The sequence below is a fragment of the Cuculus canorus genome, chromosome Z, assembly GCF_017976375.1.
Source record: "Cuculus canorus isolate bCucCan1 chromosome Z, bCucCan1.pri, whole genome shotgun sequence".
NCBI lineage: Eukaryota > Metazoa > Chordata > Aves > Cuculiformes > Cuculidae > Cuculus > Cuculus canorus.
In genome coordinates this window covers 43,692,965-43,714,727 of record NC_071441.1, presented here as the reverse complement: position 1 = coordinate 43,714,727, position 21,763 = coordinate 43,692,965, and the positions used below count along the sequence as shown (strand labels likewise).

General features: G+C 39.5%; 1 protein-coding gene across 4 annotated transcripts; it reads left to right on the top strand.

The window, feature by feature from the left end:
- Positions 1 to 315: 315 nt before the first annotated feature.
- Positions 316 to 20,386, top strand: LMNB1 (lamin B1). 4 transcript variants are annotated; one of them, XM_054055003.1, is made up of 11 exons: positions 316 to 885; positions 8,142 to 8,298; positions 9,144 to 9,269; positions 10,307 to 10,477; positions 11,790 to 11,915; positions 13,362 to 13,582; positions 14,543 to 14,768; positions 16,864 to 16,968; positions 17,394 to 17,513; positions 18,167 to 18,277; positions 19,469 to 20,386. In XM_054055003.1, exons 1-11 carry the CDS (start codon positions 536 to 538, stop codon positions 19,508 to 19,510), a joined length of 1,755 nt encoding a protein of 584 aa, XP_053910978.1. In that variant the 5' UTR covers positions 316 to 535; the 3' UTR covers positions 19,511 to 20,386. The 4 variants fall into 4 exon arrangements, with proteins under 4 accessions (XP_053910978.1, XP_053910979.1, XP_053910980.1 ...); XM_054055004.1 differs by lacking the exon at positions 316 to 885 and adding an exon at positions 1,044 to 1,204 and having other exon boundaries at positions 19,469 to 20,385; XM_054055005.1 differs by lacking the exon at positions 316 to 885 and adding an exon at positions 1,073 to 1,208 and having other exon boundaries at positions 19,469 to 20,385.
- Positions 20,387 to 21,763: the final 1,377 nt, after the last annotated feature.

Sequence of the window (21,763 nt, the reverse complement as noted above, 5' to 3'; positions counted from 1 at the left end):
TTGTAGCCTCCTCTGGACCCGCTCCAACAGCTCCATGTCCTTCTTATGCTGAGGATTCCAGAACTAGACACGATACCCCAGATGAGGTCTCACAAGAGGAGCAGAGGGCGGGGTACCCTCCCTCCCTCCCCGCGTCCCTTTGTCCGCGGCCGGAGGCGGCAACAAAGGCCGGGGGGGGGGGAGGGCGGGGACCCCCTCTCGCGCCCGCCGAGAGCCGCGGGCGGTGGCGCGGTTTGAATTCAGTCTGGAGCCGCGGCCCGCCTCGGCTGGCGATTGGCTGGTGGGCGGTCATGTGGGGCGGCTGCGGCTGGGGGCCGGGGGCGCGCGCTGGCGGGCGCCGGCCATATTGAATCGCGCCGGTGTGGTTGAGGCGGCGCGGGGGCATCGCACGAGAGGCGACGGCGACGAGCTCCGCGGCTCGGTCGCCGCCACAAACCCGCCGGTTTGGTCCCGCCGTGACAGCCGCGCCGCCTCCCCCCCGCCCTCTCCGACCCCGTCTCCCGCTCTATCGTGGGTCGCGGCCGCCGCCCCCGCCATGGCGGCCGCGACGCCGCTGGGCGCGCGGAGCCGGGGCTCGGCCGCGGCGGCGCTGAGCCCCACGCGCATCTCCCGGCTGCAGGAGAAGGAGGAGCTGAGGCAGCTGAACGACCGCCTGGCCGTCTACATCGAGAAGGTGCGGAGTCTGGAGGCGGAGAACAGGGGCCTGCAGGAGCAGATCACCGAGCGCGAGGAGGTGCGCTGCCGCGAGTTCACCGGCTTGAAGGCGGTGTATGAGGCCGAGCTGGCCGACGCCCGCCGGGCGCTGGACGACACGGCGCGGGAGCGGGCCAAGCTGCAGATCGAGCTGGGCAAGATCCGCGCCGAGTACGAGCAGCTGCTGGGCAGGTGAGCACGTTTGGGGCGGGGGCGGGAGGGGAGATGAACGCTCGTCGCCTTCCCGCCCGCCGAGGCTTTGAATGAATGAGCGAGAGGCGGTGCCGCGCTCCGCCCCGGCGGGAATCGGCGGCCCGGCCCCCGCCCGGCCGCGCCGCCCTGCGCCGCCGTGGTGGCTGCCGGCTCTGCCGAGCGGGTTCTGCTGGTGGAACGATGTCGGCGGCGCTCGGGAAACCTCGCCGGAGTTCGCCCTGGCGTGATCGAGATCGAAGCGTTCCGGGGCTTGAGAAGGGATGGCCGTTCACCACTCCCTACAGACGCGGATGACTCTGTCTGTAAGGCTTAAGCCGCTTCAGGATGAAAAATAGGGAGTGATGGTACTTCGTGTTGTGGCTTTTGCAGGTGTAGGGTTTCTAAGTGTCCTTTCCGAAAAGTGTGAACTTCATAATATAAAAATACACGAGTAGATAATATTTAGTATTTACTTAAAAAATAACTATAACAACGTATCATTTCTGTTCGTTCTACTGGATATTCAGGTGTTACAATGGGTAGATTGTTGGTATTTACCTTAAAATTTGTTTGTTGCTGCTGTAGTTTTCCAGTAGCAAAAGTGAATCTTGGGCTTTTTTTCGACTGTTAGGGCCACTTGCCATTTGAACTTTAGTCTTGGGATCACGGTTTGTCAAGGGGTTGATTTTGGAAAAAGAAGAGCAGAGTTGTTAATCTTGATTTACTGTTGTATAACCAGTTAATTTTGATTTTTGGTTGAATACACTTTCGGCTCTGATTTTTTTCATAATGAAATATTTGTTTCATGTGTGAACCAGCATGTTATTTTTATGTGTCTGCAAACAGCTCCAGTGTCTCTCAGGCTCTTAATTTGTTAATTAAAAAAACAGAAACAAACCACGAACTTCTAACTAGCAAGACTAGTTGTTCTTGTGGTTACTTCTTGGTGCCCTGTGTTACATCAAAGAAATTATTGACAGTGACCAGGAAGGCAAGGATGTAGTTGCAGATAGTCATTGAAGTGACTTGAAAGTCAAATTGGCGATTTCAATCTCTTAGTAACTTTGTGGAGGAAGACAGACTCTTCTGTCAGCTTCTCAGAAGAGTGTTTGTGGAGGACTGGGCTCAAGGTACAATCTATACTAGATTACTTTTCTGTGGCAGTAATTGGGGCACTTAATAATGCGAACATGGAGGTAACTGCGTATTCTTACTTACATTTTCCTGTAATGCAGTACTTTGCAAAAACATAATGATTTGGAGGAAGGCAGGAAATTGCTTTTGTGCTGCAGTTATGACCTCTTATGAAGAGTGAGGTCTTAAGGCTTGGTAGTCTGTCAGTAACTGTCTCGCAGCTATCTTTGTACACCACTGAATACCGACTATAGTTAGGTCAAAAATTCCTGTATAGTTTAGCAAAACAAACACTTAATGCTATATAAGGCTACAGATTCTGCATGTATTTCTATGTGGCTATTTGTTGTTGTTTAGTGCCAGACCTTACTGTGGCATGCAGTTTCTTAAGTTGTCTTTAAGTATTTTAGAGATGGGTGTCCTGAGGATATAGAATCTTATCTCTAATTCTGTTTATATCTTTAAAAAGAATGAAGGGGGTATGTGTGGGGGGAAGGTTAACCAGTTTCACAGCTCACTCTCTGGTGGCTTCTTTCTTAAAGTTGTTGTATTGTATTAAAACCTGACAAAAATACTCCTAAAAGTCTTTGCAGGTGTGCACAAGAGTGCTAGCAGTGGTAAACATCTCTGTTGGCAAGGTGTGATGAGAATGTGTGTTCTCTTAACAGAATTTTCCTTGCCCTTTCAGAAAGCTGAAGTGCAGCCTAGTACAGGAACTGGATTTATTTTAGATAGGGGTAGGGTAACTGGCAGCTTTGATCTAGCTAACAGAGAGACGCCTGAAAAAATGGGGAGTTTTCTGGCATGTTTGACGCTATTTTTATATCCTTCCGAAGTAAAATTTATCTTGCCTTTATTTGGAAAATATTCATTGTGGTTGTTGTGGTGAGATTCGTCTTCTCTACCCTTGCTTGTGAAAAGTTACAGTGGATGCACAGCTGAGCCAATCTAGCAGTGCACTGCTGCGGAAGCAAACAGTGCCATACATTCCCATCACCATCCTACCTGTGGTTCTGACTATTGTCTTTGTTGTTCAGCTAGCTAAATTAGGTCACTAAAATGGCAGAAAGATGCTCCGTTCTGCTGGTGATCTAGTTTTCTGCCAACAGAGAAGTACCAAGACTTGCTTATAGCAGCTGACCGAGAGCAAGGGAGGGGAGTAGGCTGGGCTGGGAATGTGACAATTGCTAAGCTGCAAACTGTTTGCCTGGCTTAAGTGTCCTGGTAGACACGTCATAAGAGTCAGGTAAGTGGTGCCTATGTATTTGGTTCCCTTTAGAGTCAGCAGAGGCAAATGGTAGGAGAAACTGCTTTGAAGATGTCTTGGGATTGTGGAGGGAGCATAGATGATTCACTACTTAGCTGGTGTACAACAGGTCAAAATCCATAGCTGGACTTGCCTGTGTTGTGATTTGTGAGGTAATCACGCTGTTTAGGAGGCATGAGCTGGTGTTAATGCTAGTTTGTTTGGGAAACTCCTTGTTTACATTTGTCTTCTTGTTTACATTTGCCTTTGACAGGCTGAGATTTCACTGTGTCAGTTTTCAAATGCTGAAGTACGTTTGCTCTCCTGTAAGAGGAGACAATGTGATAAAAGTAATTGTGTTCGAAGTAATGCAGTTTATTTAAATTATTGGTAAAGGATATAGTGGTCATTGATTATCATCAAGTGCTTTGTAGAGTGCAAGCAATTATAGTAAATGTAATTGTGGCAAAGAACTATTTTTATGCATTTTTAATTTTAAAGAGGTTATTTCTCTAGTCGTCTTGCTTTCTGTCTTCAATTGGTCTTCTTTCTCTTCTGTATTCTGAAATTAATTTCTGGGGATTGGGCAGTAAAATAAACATCAGTAATAGCTTTGTATCAGCCTGTGGCTTGAGTTATTGTGCAAGTATGTGGCACTCTGCAGCTGGCATACTGAGAAACTACGCAGAACCATTCTGTGTTTAATGCAAGCAAAATTGTAACAGATGTTCCAGAGTTTCCTGTGGCGTGTATGTTGTATGTAGTAAAGAGCTAAAAGAACTGTTTTGAGGAAGCAGACTTGAAACTTCTCAAAGCTTATTTTCACTGTTGTAGGTGGTCTTGAAGTAAGGTGAAGATTGGTGGCTGGGGATCTGCTGAGCTTTAGTCTGAGATCTACCACTATTCTGAAGTGTCCCATAGAAAGAGCACGCAGAGAAGTAAGGAGAGGAGTAATTGGACTTGCTGTACAATTTAAGCAATTGAAATGTAAGAATATAACTTGAATTACCTAAGAGGGTCTTCCCTGCAGTATCGGACGTAACGATGCAAGGAATGAATTGCTGTAGGGTTAAAGATGGTTTCAAATATCAGGATGTGTAATGATAACGTGGTAATAGGCAGTGACTTGATATGTATGCACTGCATGTGTAAAGGTTCCACCTAGGTTGCTGGTTAAAGTACTGGAATTCTCATGGTTGACTGAGCTCTTCAAGAGGGGTCACTGTTGAGTAAGTGGCTTGATTACACGTTTTGGCATGGTTTCAAACACTCAGCAACTGTCTCCAGTTAAATTAAAAGGGTGACATGAGGCAAGTTGAAATCAACTATTTTACAAGGAAGGCAAACTTGTTCAGTTACTCTTGTTGATCCATATAAAAAAACTTTAATGCTTTTAGACAGATGTTTCTTATGTTATCATAAATCACTTCCAGCTTTGCTGTTTTTTCTGCTGGGGGGAAAAATGATGGAAAACTGTCAGCTGAACAAAACATAAAGCATTGGTTATGGTTTTTGTTTTGATTTTCGTATTTCTCTACAACTGGAGTGGAAAACCAGCTCAAAGTGAAGTACTATCTAATTTTATAAGGATGTAAATCTAGACTGCATTATCGGGAATTACAACACTTTTGTTACTGTATCATTAACTGGCTGAAAACCAGTTTTCAAGGAGGGTTTGGTTAATGTTGATAACACTTAGCTTTGTGATCTGACTGCATATACTGGCAGAAGTGAGTGTGTAGGTGACGGAGGAGATAAAAAACCCAAATCTTTTGTACCTTGGTGGCATCCCAGATTTGGTCAGTTTCAAAGGAACCTTAAATTATACCTGAGTTCTAGACTGAAAGGAGGTGTCTTCCTGCTTACTTTGCATTAGGTGTCTGGTTTTTTTCAGGCTCCAGAAGGCCAATTCAACTTACTAAACCCGTAGAGAGTTATTTTTATCTTTTCCTATGTGGCTTTTCTACTAATTTATCAAGAAATTTAAGGAGACTACAGGAAATTCTAGGTTACTTAGTCAACTTCGGGGCCGAGGGAAGAAGAGTGATTGTGCAATGGGTTGAAAAGGGAGCCTGCTTCTTTCAGTAGGCTGTTCAACGACTTTGCAATATCACTGGACTGCAAACCAGATGGTCCAGGCAGCCTCACTGGAGTCAATAGTTGATGTCTGTATTTGAGAGCTTTGAATTAGCTTTAAAAGAGGTAGTGCAGGTAACCAGACACAGCTTCGCTATGGTACCTTATATTAATAGTTGTCTGAGTTGATTTACTCCACTTTACAGGTTATTAAGTTTTGAAAGTAGTCAGCAAACAAACCTGCTTAGAATCTGTGTCTCAGGTAGACTGCATCTGGTACCAGAAATTAGCTTGCTTAATGGTGAGCTGGGCAGGTGTACTGCAGCTATTGGAGTTATTTGTACTCCTGAGGAGGGCAGTGTGGAATGCTTACTGCTTTCAGTTGGCTTAAGTGGTTGGGATATATTGGGAAAAACAGATTGCATTTATTTTGTTGTGGAGTGTGCTGAGCTGTTTCCAAAGTATCTGTAGCTGCAACTCCCTAATTGAGAGCTCTGCTGGCAGTGCTAGGTAGGAGCGAGACTGAACTATTTACACTCTATAGTGCTTATGTGAGTTAATTGTTCTGGATTAAATTTCTGAAGTGCAAGTTTTCCCTTAAGTACAGCAAAAATGCATGAAAACTCGTTCTTATTTGAGCGGATACTAGTTCTACGCTATTAAAATAAATTCCAGTTCTATGGATGATATGATCCAATTGCAAGAGCTCTCTTCTCAGCTTTCTGCCAGTTTGTCATTGGTAGAGGTGTTTGGATTGAAAAAAAAAAAAAAAAGGCCCTGTGTATGTGCAACATTCTAGTTGGAGAAGCCAACTTGATAGGCTTAGTTTCAGCATGAAGTCTTGTGAAAGAGCCAGTGTGACACAATTTCTCTGTGTTTTGAATAAAGCTTGCTCAAGAAGTGATCAAAAACCAAAGGCTTGATGTGGACCCTTATAGTTCCCAATAGATGGTGGAGAAATTTTTGTTACAGACATACCGTACCTTTCCTTCTCTCTTTCCTTCTCTGCTGTACAGCTTCATTGTGTGCTGAAGTTCCTACAGGGCTAGGTTTGGAGGGACATACAGGTCAGGGGCATCGGCGAGTAGTGCAGATTGCTGCAAATAGGAGCCCACGTGGCCAAACAAATTCTGAGCTGTGAGCCCAACTGCCTTGAACTGCTGGGTCTAAGAAGTGGTGTGTAAAACACAATAGGGGGACTAGATAGTGTTGAGCAGCAGAACAGCTGAGTATAGAAGAGCCTGTGTGTGTGGCAGGCTCTTGCAGTCAGCACTTGAGCAATTGTGAAGTGTGTCCTTACTCAACAGGAGCGGGATTAGCTAGTGCAAAGCCTCTTATATAAAGCCTGCCATCGTATGGCTGTAGTGCTAAAATATCCAAACATAGATTTCATTTGTACAGATGTTTTGCAAGCCTTTGTGCGCACTCCTTTCTTGAGCATGATGTTAATTGTGTATGCTTGGGTGTAATCTTGGAAAAGCATCTTTCAAATTTGAGAGTCTCCTTTTAAAATTACCTGTTGATTTTATGTTAGTTTCATTTTGCTGTGAAGTAATGGTATTGTTTCTTGTAAGCAATACAGGGATTAAAAAACTAGTGAATATATTAATGCTTTAACGCCTTTGAATCTTGTTCTTAAGAATCTTTAGCCAATTGTCAGTCTCCCCAGCTTAGTGTTGTGAATTCTGATTTTTTCACTTCTGCTGAGAAGTGTGAAAATTATCTCATTGAGCCTGAATTTGTCTCCTGTAAAATGGTAGCAGTTTGATTATGAATATCTAGATCTTCTGTAAGGTACTGCCCTTACTAGATGTATGGGGGTATTCCAGAGACAAAAAGAAGAATCTTCAAGGTGATAGAATGTGTTACATATTTAGACACAGCTGCTTGTGCCATCAGGAGTTCAACAGTCATTTGTGTGAATCTGTGATTTTGATTCCTGAGGATAGTTTTCCTTTCCCCTATTTTTGATAGCAGCCTGTTTGTAGCATTATTTGTAAATAATTAAGGTAGTTTGAAGAGTTTGTGTTTGTGGCATTACTTTACTTTTCTCATTAGATTTCTTTACGTGTACTGTTTTAGAGAGTAAATTCCTTGAAACTGACCACTTGTGTAGACACTAAAACTATTTCGAGTGCTCACTTGTATAGACAAGGCTTGGGTGTCTTTCCTCAGGTCGGTGCAATTTTGCCATTATGTATTATTAGAAGGGTACCGCAAAGCAGTTCACTATGCTACAGCTGTTGCTTAGGAAGGACTAACTTATGGATAGTGAATATAAATTTTCATTGAGAATTTTGTCTGTTAATTGGAAACAGGTTATTTGCGGCCCAGGTAGTGGATCTGTGCAAGTTCCTGTGTGACTAAAAGGCAATGAGGAGAATTTACTTGTTTCTACCCTATGGAAAGAGCTTTCTACTGGGAGAACTTAATTTCTTTCTTTTAAGATTCTGGTGAAGGTAGGACATTTTTACAGTGGCTAGCTAAAGACAAAACAAGATAAGCCTTTAATAAACACAGTTTTCCCTTTCCATGTATGCCTTTCAGACTTGTTTAGTGCTGTGAGTTTCTCCTGTGGTAAGGATTGTACAGCACAAGTGAAATGTTAAGCTGGTGTTATATCAGATGAGAGAGCAGAATGAAGGAGTTGATTTAAATTAGGAGTAAATTAGGCCAAGGCAAGATATTTTTGTTCGGTGTCTTTCATGTTAAAGGTTCAGAGTGCACCTTGTTTAATTAGTCAGCAGTCTTCTTCGGGTCATTTCTAGACTGTCTTACCGCTTTCTCTTATTTATTCCAGCTATGCAAAAAAGGAGTCTGATCTTCACGGAGCCCAAGTCAAACTTAGAGAATTTGAAGCAGCCCTCAATTCTAAAGAAGCTGCCATGGCCACAGCCACTGGGGATAAGATAAGTCTCGAGGCAGAAGTTGAGGATTTAAAAGATCAAATTGCACAGGTGAGAAGAAGAAATATTTAATCATCAAGTTTCTGTCAGCAAGCGAGGTGGGTTTATATAAAATACATCCATGGTAAGGGTTCTCATTCTGGTAAAATACAGCTTTGTAGCCAAAAAATGGATGCAAACCTGTCGTCTAATCACAACTAGAGCAAACTGTGGTTCACTGTCAACACTAGAAGCAGCACTGAGTAGACGTCTGTGTCAAATACTGTTCAGTTTACTAGTAATGTGAATATGGAATAAAGTGCTTTTAGAAGTGCAGGCTCTGAAATTGCAAGGGGTGGTACTTCTGTTGAAGAAAATAGGTCAGGAGTCAAAATAAACTTGACAAGTTTTAGAACTGTTTCGAGGGAGAGACTGACTTCACAAATGCAAATAACGAAATACTGACAAGTAACAGTTTGATTCTCACTGTCCTTTTGCTTCTGCCTGTGGTTCTCTATTTTCTGGGCACCTAATAGAACAAAGAGCAGGGGGGAAAGGTAGCCTTGTGCTAGTTTTGTTAACCCATTGAAACATGATTTGTGATCTCGTGCAACACCACCTCAAGAGGATGAGCTGAAGAGAAGAGGAAACTTGTATTTCTCATGTAGTAAAAAAGTTTTGTAAGGAAAATTGCTAAGTAGCATTTTCATGCTTGTTACCCTTGTGAAATATCTAGAACTCACTTGTGCAAGCAGTTGCAAAAGGGAGGGAAAAATATATTAGTAATGCAAATATTGGATTTGATTGTCAAGTTAAACCATAACATGCAGTTAGCTTGTACTTCTAGGTGTCTGAGGTCATTGTATTATGTGTGTTCTGCTACATAATCATTGTGTCAATTATTTTATTTCTTAAAGCTTGAAGCTTCTCTAGCTGCTGCCAAGGAACAGCTTGCAAATGAAACCTTACTGAAGGTGGACCTGGAAAACCGTTGTCAAAGTCTCATTGAGGACTTGGAGTTCCGTAAAAATATGTATGAGGAGGTAAATGCTTTAGTCTCAAGAATTCACATTTTTAAAGGGAAGATCACAGCTGAGAGTCATTCTAGACTACTAAAGAAATTTAGGCTGAATGGTACCTCAGATAGTTGTCTGATCTGAACTTCCACTTAAAGTGGGATTTACCTCTATTCTGGCTGCCAGATTGCACCTTCTTTTTCTAGGAAAAATGATGTTTGCTTGGAACTCTTGTGATCAAATAGCTGCATGTATGATGTTATTTCATGTTAAATTCTGCCCATAGTATTGAAATTTGCACATCTTTTCATAGTGATAGGAAAGTAGGTTAATCATTTCTCTCATGATCCCTTTATGAGAAATAAAGTGGAGAGAGACACTCATACAAATGCTATGAACTTCTACTGGTTTTTAATTTCAGAACTTTCTAAAACGTTATTTTCAAATAATGGAAAAAGAAGTTCATGAATATTTTTAGAGCTTTTTCTTGCTGTGCTTTCTATCACTTCTGGTAGTTGAGGCTTTCCAGGAGGAACCTTGGAGTAGTAACAAAAGTACCTAACCATACTGGCTTTTGTTCTGTGTGCACGTTTCCTTCCTATTTGTATTTTCGGCTTTGTCCATGTTGTTGGAATCCCCTTTCCCACATACCATGGCCAAGCATACAAATAAATCAGGAAAATGCTAGTTAGTGAAAGTGACTGTTTAATTACGGAGTAATTTTGTTTTGTGTAAGAGCAGAAGATTCTTAAAGAAAGAGGAGATGTATTTCTAAAATCTAATCATATTGAAGCCTAGTTGTTGAAAATGCAGTTGGCTCTTAGAAAGAAATGTCTTTACATGCTGGTGGTATCTTAGCTCTTATTTTGATGACTGGCCTTTACAAAATAAAGTACTATGCAGATCAGACTGGAGAAATGGCCGTGTTTCTACTGAAAGTTTCAATTTCAAATTAATTTTCAAGACTAGCTAAAATCTGCATTGCTACCAGCTCAATGAATTGTCTTCTAAGACTTGTTTTGTCTCGCTGACTGAATGTTATTTTATTTTTCTGTTTTTCTTAGGAAATCAATGAAACAAGAAGGAAACATGAAACTCGCTTAGTTGAGGTTGATTCTGGGCGTCAAATTGAATATGAACATAAGCTGGCCCAAGCCCTTCGTGAAATAAGAGAACAGCATGATGTACAAGTGAAGCTATACAAAGAAGAGCTTGAACAGACTTACCTTGCTAAAGTGAGAACATCTTTTCGTACAGTTATCTGATGTACTATATTTTCGTGCTCTTTAATGGAAAGATACCTTAACTACTTGCATTTCAGAGAGTTTTACTAGGGAGCTTTGTTTAAAGTTGCCATGGTTTTGAATGCAAATTTGCGTTTTCAGGTCTCATTTTGGGAGCAGGTTTAATCCTTTGGAAGTACAGTCTTATAAGAGTAGGAAGCATCATGTGAAGGTGAACTGCAGGGTAAAAAGTAATTAGTACTGGGATTGATGTGGGCTCGAGGGAAGTTCCTGTGCTATTATATATCAACTGTAACATAGTCATGATGATCAATAAGGTGTCCCGTATTTTGTATAAAGCTTGTTTCATAATAGGGCTTGCTGAGAAGACAGCATCTTGAGTCTTCTGACCCTGTGCAAAACATGTAAGTTGTATCACACCTAGTGATTTCTGCTTTTCGCTCTTCCAGAGAGGAAGCACGCTCAAGCTGAAATCAGTTATACTTCATAATTACCTTCCTCTGTTATGATTCAGCATTTCTGTCAGTTGGGATCCTCACGTCTCAACTGAACTTGGTTTTCTGAGGCAATATTTGTGGCAGTTAGTGTTTTTAAAAGTGTTTTTTTGAATTTTTTGGGGTAAAAATCTTTTGGTTGCGGAGGCTTCCTTTTTGCATTTCTTCAGGCATACTATCTCTGTATTTTTGGACACTCTTATTTTTAAAAAAGTTTTTTTCAGGTTCTATTTAATCTGCAACTGCAAGTTCTCTAGCTCTGTGGTGCTGCTCGAGTGGATGTGGTAGTGTTCCACAGGAATGATGTTGTCAGTTAAAAAAAATGAAACTTCAAGCTCAAATAATTTTGACAGAACAAAGTGAAGTGGTAGTGACTCATAGCACTGGTACTGTAACCTGGAACACCGTGCCAGTTCTTATGTTGGCTGAAAATTAACTTAAGTTTGCCTGGTTTTAGAGAATTGGTTATTTTAAGTTTAGGTGCTTCAATTAGGCATACTCAAAACCAGTGCTACAGTAATTAAATATATAAAGCTAAACATTGGCCAGCGTGAAAACAGAACCAAGCAGTCCAACTTCAGTAATGTCTACAAATAAAACTTTTAAGTTTTTTATCCTAGAAAAAATGCTTAGTGGATTGTGATTTTGTGTAGAGAGATCCAGTAGGGTAATTGAGTCACTGGTTTTAATGCCTAAAGGAAGAGATGTTTCCTTCTGTCAGAGCTGCAAGGAGAAACTTTGTGGCTTAGTGTTGTTTCTCTTTTACTAAAAGTTACTTTGAAACTGATGTCTTAATTTGCCTACTGCAGATTGAGAATGCTAGACTGTCCTCAGAGATGAGCAATTCTGCAGCCAACTCAATAAGAGAAGAACTCAATGAAAGTCGCATACGAATTGATAATTTGTCATCCCATCTCGCCAGCCTTCAGAAAGAGGTAACAAGCTATTTGTGACTCTTCAGTCTTGCTGATTATAGCTGTTGATTTCTTTATTAAAGGGCATTCTTTCACTGAACTTTTACGTTCGGCATCTTGACTTGAATTTGTCTCCTGTTGTGTTGTTTTCAAATTTCTTAATGTCTCCTTCAGACAAGGAGTATCCTGCCACAGAAGGAATATTTGAAAGGTAGTACTCTTAACTGGTGGTTGCGGATAGATGGGACATTTTTATACAAGAGCTATGTATTAAGTTCTTGATATTTTACACAGCTTAGCTCTACTCTATAGTATTTTAACAGCCATGCAAAGGATTCCACAAAGCAACAGCCAAAGCCAGAGGTGGAATATGCAGTCTCTGCTTCATTGGTGTCTCTTTTTGTCCTAGATCCAGTTGACATCTAGAACTAAAAAAAAGGGAGGGGGGGGAAAGGAATGATCTTACCAGGATTAGGATGAAATATGAGACTGAGAAAATACCTCAAATACCAGTACTTGAGCTTTTGTAGCAGAGGATCTTGAGCAGAAACTAATCACACTTGATCAGATCAGAGCACGTGAATCACACCCAAAGTGAAGCATGAGGCAGCCAATGATAGTCTACATGTTCAGTGCTAGTTTATTTGAAGGGAGTTACATCATGTGCACTGCAGTGGGAAATCTAGTGTGAAGGTGAGAAATCTTAGCAGTTGGTTCTGAAGTGGGCTTTTGTACCTTATTAATAAACTGAAAATGCAACAAAACATTAATTTTAAAAAAAATATTAAATACTAGTAATATTTGGCTTTGATTGTTTCTGTGATACATTTTTTTGTATTATTTCTCCTGTACAGTAGAGTCTTTTAGGAATTAAATTCTCTGTATTTCAAGTAAGTTCCATATTTTTTCAATAACTTCTTCATGGAGCACTTACCGCTGTACTTACAGCAAGCCTCAAAGGCTTTGGTAACAGGCAGACAGGCTTTCACTGACAGCAGCCCCTATTCCTTTAGAGGAGCTTCCTCAGATTTCAGAATTGGTAGCAATAAACTGAAGCAGGAAGTAGACAATCCAGAAGGCAAAGTGCAATTACTTACTGCCATATCTGAAGTACACTGAGATGCACTTTGGTTCTGTGTCTTGTCTGGCATGCTTTAAATAGCTTGGCTCTTGAACTCAGGTTTTTTAGACTGAGTAAACTCAGATGTACTAACAGATCTTCAGATCTCAGAAAAATGGAGCAAGTAGCTGTCTTCCCGTGAGACTTAACGTACTTTGAAACTTAAGGTGTTGTGTTTGTAGTACATGAGGTGGAGAACAGGAAGTTGAATAGATGCAAGTTTGAATTCAGAAATGGGGGAAGGTGCTTAACCTAATATTCTGAATTCTGTGTCACATGAATAGCAGAGTGTGTGGAGGTTTGGGTAAGCTTTCTTTTGCGTCACTGATGTTTTCAATTCTTTCTAGTCCAGAGCATGGCAGGATAGAGTGCAAGAGCTTGAGGACAGCTTGGCCAAGGAGCGTGAGAACTGTTGCAAAATGCTGTCCGAGAAGGAGAAGGAAGTGGCAGAAATAAGAAATCAAATGCAAGAGCAGCTGAGTGACTATGAACAACTTCTGGATGTTAAACTGGCACTTGATATGGAAATCAATGCATACCGGAAATTGCTGGAGGGTGAAGAAGAGAGGTATGAAAGAATGTAGTAACAAATGCTGGCATCTGTGTGCTTCACTTAGTTGTCTCACTTTCTGTTAAAAGACAGTTCTTACTGGGAATGAATTCATTAGGTGATTTGCCACAGCTTCCCCAGCATTGTTTGTATTTTCTTCCTCCTGTCTGGCACACTTATTTCTAAGTCACCATGAGAACAATTTGCTGGGGTATGAGACAGTAGCTGTCAAGGGAACAAATATTATTTATTCTCTTAAGATATAACACTGAGGACGTAATGAATGAATTATCATTTGTGGGTCTGTTTGGTGCTAAGTTTAATACTCTTTCGGAGTTAGTTACGGAGTTGTATATTTGCTAGCCAAATTTCTTTAAGTATAGAATAATTTTAACAAAGTAGTAGCTGTTATGATTGCGTAGCTTATCCGGTAGCTGCATTTTCCACATCTGACGAGTTCAGCAATACCGAGAATTTTTGCTTGCTAAGTCACAGCTGTGACTTTAAAGTAGTTTGATACTTCACTTTTTTTCTGAATCACATCCTACTGGCTCAGGCTGATTCCTCTCAAGTGTGTGGATGAAACAGCAAAAGCTCTTGTGACACTGGGTTTGTGCATAAATTTCCTACAATGGCTTAAGTCCCTTTTATGAGTTTTTTTTCTTTTCTTGCTACATCTAGCCAGGAGTGCAGTCTTTAACAAATGCATAGAGATGCCTTTATATTCTTAATGTAGTAGTCCATCAGTATTTTGTGCTCCACAAGCACTAATCAGTTGTTTATTGGCATTTTATTCAATTCTTCAAAAAGTATATAAGGCTTCCTTTTTTTATGAAGCATGCTTTGTTTGCTATGCTTCTGTACTTTATTGCTGTGTAGTTCTGTGGGAGGAAGAAGAGAGAGGAAGTTTATTTTGAAAAAATAATTGAAAAAGTTAAACCAGAATGTGACATATGCATATTTTTTTCTTCAATGTAGGTTGAAACTTTCTCCAAGCCCATCTTCCCGAGTGACAGTTTCACGAGCTTCATCGAGCCGTAGCGTGCGTACTACCAGAGGGAAGAGGAAGAGGATTGATGTGGAGGAATCTGAAGCTAGCAGTAGCGTTAGCATTTCCCACTCAGCTTCTGCTACTGGCAATGTCTCTATTGAGGAGATAGATGTTGATGGAAAATTCATCTGCTTGAAGAACACCGCTGATCAGGTTTGAAAATGAATGCATTTCATGACTTTATAATGGTCTAGTTTAGAGTTAGAAAGCGTCCTCAGCACCCTTTCAGCCCTAGGCTTCATGTTGACCCTGGAGCTAAACGGCACTGTGTAATAGATGGCAGGAACAAACTAGTGTGCCACAAAATAAGCTTTCATACAGTGCTGTGGATTGATGATGAGTTCTTTCTAATGACTTTTAATGATTTCCGTAGCAACTGTTTTATTGATAGGTTGCCTACCCACCGAAGTGTTACCTCACTTGTCAGAGTTCTGTCTTGCAAGTGATCTGTCTGTAAAGCTTTTCAGATAACATGGTCGCTGATAGGGAATAGTGCAAGCAGACACTAGACTACTTTCCAAGACTTTTAAGAACTTTCTTTGACTTACAGAGTCCCAAAAGAGTTACATTCCAATGAAAATAAATAACTTAAATATGACTGACCTGTATCCCTTGTATTTTCATGTAACTTCTCTAAATCTTGTTTTTCATTCTTCCTTGGCTGCATCTGCAGTTTTTATGAGCTCTTAGTTCCTGTGCCAAAGGCACCTTTATCATGGCTACTCAAATTATTTCATTCTGTGAATAGGTTGGAATTTGTACTGAGGGAAACAGACATACCTGTTTCTCAAAGGGCACTTCATTTGAGTAATAATCAATAGTTTTTCTTATGCTGCCCTTGGAATAGTGCTGTTACATTCAGTAGACTTCCTGCACTTTCCCCTCTCTCCCCTGATTTCTTGCCTTCTCCTGCACTGTCTGAACTTCAGCTATATGTAGAAGTTTTAGGTTCTTTCATTGTTTTCAGTGACACATGGGCTTTGTCTAATATTGTTAGATCCTTTACCTTCACTAAAAGGCAGCTCATGTTGATGCTTTAGATTACAAAGACCGATCCAGTTCCAAGTGTCTGAGTTCCTACTAGTCAATGAAGAGAGGGACAGACCCCTACAGATAGCGATACATATGTATCTTAGTTACCTTCTTGGGGTGTTGGCTGGGAGTGCCAACTTAATTCACTGAATGGAAGAAACCTTGATAACTGTCTTGGTTTAGACAGCTAAGTGTTTAGATGACCAAATTCAGACAAATGGAAGACTACTTCTAGTGAGTCAGGACCTGACATTCTTTTCCTTTTGGAGTTTTTCCAGACTTAAGGGATTTCACCCAAGCACTGGGTGTACCATGTGGGTTTCTCCCACACTTTTATTTAACTACTCATTCGTTTTTCCGTGGCAGGACCATCAGTTCTGTTAATAGTTTGTGGTTATATCGCTTTGCCAAGGATCTAGAGTTGAGCAGCTGTCTATAGTGAAGTGTAATATGCTGCACTCGTGGAATTTTCACTAGTGTTTGACAGTTCATACACATATGTAAAGAAATAGAAAACTACACTTTAAGTGTGTACGTTTATTTGCAATATTTAACGGAGTATTAGCATCCATGACAATAAATAAGACATTTAAAATTATCTTAACTGTCTGTTTTCAGACTCCAGTGGCAACTGTTTAACGTTTGGGAGCTGTCTGTTGGTGAGGGAATTTAAAAAAGGTCTACTCTTGTTTTGAAATTGTCATTCTGTAATGATGACTTGAATATTTTACATTGCCTAGTGCTTTTCAAGTAGTTGATGGGCAAAAAATAATTGAAAGTTAAAAATAATGGAGGCCTTGCAACGGAGTATGTAATGGCAAGTGTGCATATGTAGAAATGCATTTTAAGAAGACTGATAGGAATATTTTGTTTTCTAAGAAGCCTGCTTGTCATTCTGTGCTTCAAAAATGGATCATATGTTTTTAAGGAGATTTTAGTATTTATGTAGTTTTCTGGACCAAGCTATAATAAAACTGATGAAAGATGTAAATGTTAGTTAATATAACATTAGAACTGAAAAGCAGGATGTACTAAGGTTTAACTTGAATTAAGAGGTAAGACAACTAAATATTCTAGGTGCATGCTGAAGATCAAACGATAACAAATGTTTTCACTGGAAACTCTATTTCCATCATGGCCTTGTGTGGAAAATACCCTATACATGTAATAGCAAATAAGTGCTGATGGACACTTTTTTTTTTCTCCTTTTTATTAGGATCAACCTATGGGAGGTTGGGAGATGATCCGAAAAATAGGAGACACTTCTGCCAGTTACAGATTTACCTCAAGATATATACTAAAGGCAGGCCAAACTGTTACAGTAAGTTGTCAAGCTTCAGCTGTTCAGTTGAAATGGGCTTTAGGACAACTTGTGTGTGTTAGTCAGACATACAGTTTTTAGTTTTGTCCTTTCTGTATACATCTTCAGAAAATAATCGCCTGTATTTGTATTGGGCATTAGTTGCATCATTTTCTGGGAAGAAGTTGGGCATAGCCATGTTTTTATAAACTGACTTTATATGGAGCAATAATGTTGACCATAAACAGGTGTTTTTACATATTCGAAAGTCTCTGCATTTAAAAATGAAAGGATGTAAGAAAACTTGTGAGTATGTAGGCAGAGACTAGTATTTTCTTAACTGAAAGAGATTCACCATTGTCACTTAAATGGAACACATTAACTCAATAAATAACATAGAAATGTCTAAGACTAACTAATAATACTCCTGTGACTTCTTTTAACAGATCTGGGCTGCAGATGCTGGAGTGACTGCTAGCCCTCCCACTGACCTCATCTGGAAGAACCAGAATTCTTGGGGCACTGGTGAAGATGTGAAAGTTGTACTGAAAAATTCTCAGGGAGAGGTAGAGTACCTCAGATGTGTTTGAATTTGTCTTTTTGTGGTGCCATCCTTTATAAAGATTCAGGTAGAACCATTGTTGGTACTTTACACATGAATGTGTATTGAAGCATGTGAAATTTTTTCCCTATGTTGAGTATAAGTAGTTGAAGAATGACTGGTTCAGACACTGCCCTCATGCTAGGAATTGGATAGCGGTTTAGAATGAGCTTTGAAGAGAAAAGATTTTAGTAAACTCTTCAGTGATTTGTCTCTTTAATTTTCCTTAAAGCTGTGTGTTTATGGGGGTTGGGGAATGCTCACCTCAAGCAATGAGGCATTAGTTTTGGTAAGATGGGAGTTCAAACTTTGGGTAGGACAGTTGCTATGATATCTTGCAATTGAAAGAAAAAATATAAATATATTTTATAAAAGCAAATTTTGGAAGAACTTGAGTGTCTTTTCAGATCCTTTAAATCATTAAGACATTTAAAACTAAGGTATTGTAAATGCTGTTTATGCACAGCAGTACACATTAATTATATAGGCAAAACCAGTACAGGTAGCTTTCTCAACAGCTGGAACTCCTGTTTCTCAATCTAAGTAGGCTAGCACCAGATCTTAAGGGCAGAGTCTTAAAATAAAACTCGAGTTTTAAAAATAAAACTCTTGTTGCAGGAGGTTGCTCAAAGAAGCACTGTCTTTAAAACAACTATGTTTGAAGGGGAAGAGGAGGAAGTTGAGGAAGAAGCAGCTGACGCTGCGGAAGAAGAGCTTTACCACCAGCAGGTATGTTGTTTTAGGTTAACAAGGTTATTTAGTTGGAAAAACTTATACAGCCTGTGAATTTTTGGAAAAAAAAGCATGTCTGTTTGTATGTGTATGTTCTTTTATTTTTTGTTTAATCAGTAATTTTTTCTTTTCTTAAACTCTGTTCCTGATAAATTTCTACCAGGCAAAGTGTTCATGATAAAGTTTGGCTTAAGCAGGTGCACCTAAAATTACCTGAAGTTTTCAGAACTCAAATCTGTCATTTCCTCTGCAGGAGGACATGAGTGATTTGAAGACACTATCAGGGAAAATATCACTTGCATACAACTTTGCAAGCAGTGGAATAGTGTAAATTTGCAGTGACAATATAAAATGTTTTGAGATATAAGGGAAAATGTTGAGATATCACATATTCGATTGTTTGTGTTCGGAGTTTTATGTTTTATCATTACCTTACTGTTTTGATGAGTTCTTAAAAAAAAAAACCAAAACCAAACTCGAACATTGCATTACAGGAACTTAAGTTTGCTGCTTTGTCTAAAATTTTGCTGTATTTCAGTTAATATATGACTTAAATTCAGTTAGAAAAGATAATATTAGAACAGTCATGAGGTATGCATGTGTAAACAGACAAAAAATGGAGAGTGTTGGCTGTGTTGGAAATTGTATTTTTTGCAACCATAGTTTTTGGCCTAAAACTGAATCATAACTTTGTAGTATTTAACATAGTTAGGGTTTTATTGCAGTTTTGCAAAATTACTGAAGTGCATGCAGCTGCTTTTGTGGTTTCTGGGACTGTATAATTTAGGTAGGTAAAGCATGTCTGAGTAGCTTAGCTTACAAAAATCTTATAGAAAGATAATTATGTAATTTCATTACATAAAAATTCTCAACGTACTTGTATATTCTCCCTGCAGTATTCACCACCTCTCGAAACCAAATGATGCTTTCTTACTTGAGATTCAAATATGATATATTTAAGTCGTATTTTCCTGGTACCTATCCTCCACTACTTCCCATAGAAAAGGATATCTAGCATTCTTATACTTACAGGGAACAAAAGGTTGTACGGCTTTGTATGCCAACACTTGCTTAGACCATGCCAGGCTGACAATTTCCTATATGAAAAATGTACAGTGTATGATTTTGAGTTGCTAAATCTTTTGCTGCTGGATTTTTTTCAAAGATTACTCTTTCTATTCGTAACAGGCAGGCCCAAGGACATCGAACAGAGGCTGTGTGATCATGTAAACTTCCAGTCAGGCAGGTTCATCAAATTGTGATAATCCTTGGGTACAGAACAGAGCCTTCTCAGAAGCACAACATATTTTTGTATTTTCTGTATGTGAATTTTTAAACTGCCAGTCTGATGGCCTTAATTTCCTTTGCCATTGAAAACGAAGCTTTGTAAAAGAAGCACCTGATTTTCTTGCAGGATGTGAATTGTTAACTCTGATGTCCCTGTCTCAAATTCATATGCCAGGTTTTTTTATTGAAACTTTGCTGGAATAGAAATATTCCACTGTTTTGGGGATCGATTTTTCTTAGCTTGACCACCCTAGACTAGCCAGTTGCTGTTGACCTCTTCATTTCTTTAGGTGCTGTTGGCTATGGGGAAGGCATTTTCGATACTGTGAACACTTTTATACTGGAGACTTTTTTTTTTCCTACAGCACAATCAAGGCTGTAAAACTTTTTTTATAGGAAAGAACAGCTTTGTTGTAAAAAAAAAAAAATAAAAAAAAACTAACAAAACTAAGTGAAAACAAAAAACCACACAGATGAAAAACCCCATGGCCTGACTGATGGTGTAAGCACTCAGAGGATGAGGGATGCAGTAAAATTCCTTATTGGTACTCTTTTTCTTATATAGATTTCTTATTCTGGAAGAAGATTCATGTTAATCATATTAGTTGTGTTGTTAAAATAGTCTAACTAGCTTAAATTTTCTTATGTGATTTTTAACGAATAGGAGTTGTTTTAATATGGATTGTCTTGCTTGTTTACAATTTGTAGGAACAAAACTAAGTCTTTTAGGGGTCTAGTCTACATTTGTATTGAAACAATTGTAATTTTGTCAATATGGAAAGTTTTCCTGTCATTTCTGCATTAATCTAATGTCTGAAAAAGCTTTGAATAAAGTTTCTTTTAAGATGTAAAGAACAGCTCTTGGAATTTTTCTTCATAGAACTGAGCTAAAAGTTGGACGAGTGTTGAATACATGGAACTGTTAGGCTTTAAAGCTGGCAAAACATCTATGTAAATGGAATGGTAGAGATTGACTTGATTGATTTTTTTATAATTAGTGGGTAACATATCTTCATGTAGGGAAAATTAATTCTTAGAGCTTTATTCAGACTCATGCATAACTGTATCTTTGCTCATATGCTAATTCTTACTGGAACGGCTTTTACGAAATCATACAAGGGTGAGCAGTTTAAACATGGCACAACAACATAAATAGAAGTTTAGAAATACTGTAAATAGTTATCTTCATCTTAATCTGGTAGATTTTTTTAAATGTGTGGCCAGAATTTGATTGGAAGTTCATTTGAGCTTTTTACTAGCTTTAGTGTTAAGATAAATTTAAGTCTTCGTTAACATGTCTTTCATCTTGAAGTTCCATTTCCTAGTGAACTACATGGTGTCATTTCAACCTTGTGCCAGGAGAAAGTGAGGGGGCAGATGGCCAAGGGTTATGCAGGTAAATGAGGATTCGGGGGACTGTTTCTTTTGACAGTGATGCTGTCTTAAACAACTGCATTAAACCACAGTGTAATAACTGATTTATATTCCTGTTTATATTTGAATGTTTACATAACATAAATATTTTCTTGTTCTTTAATCATCACTCTGTATCCCATAACATTGTGAATACTCGTCAGTTTGATATGTAGGAGTAAAGGCTTTCTATTCATTGTAGTCTTGGATATCTGGAGGCATACACCGTATAAACACTACATGAACACTATATTGTAGGAAATGGTTAATTACATTCCTTGTTTGTTGTTGTCAAAACTAATGGCACATGCTAGCAATGTATTCCAGTGAAGACTTGATCAAGCCAGTTTGTTATATCAAATCAAGCCAGACTTGATCAAGCCAGACTGTTATATCGCTCCCATCAGTAGTAAAGAAAAATATTTTGCCTTGTAGGCACTGAGTACCTAATTCTTTATTTATTGTAGACACCTGCCACTATAATCAAGGATTCTTGGTTATAGCTTTTGTAGAGCCTGGTTTTTGTCACCAGGATGATGGACAGTGCTGTAATTCTTTCAGCTAAATGTACAGCTAGGAGCTGCTACTTGAAACTCGTTTTCTCTATGAAGAGAGCTTTTACATGAGTCTTGTGAATATTCTGGTAAGTAAGCACTCTGAGGGATGACAATGGAAGAAATACTGATTTTTAGAAAAATTATTTTGCTGTTACAAATATTAATGAAAACTAGCATTAAGACTGTTGGGGAAATGACCCTTGCAGGGAGTATGTGTGCGTACATG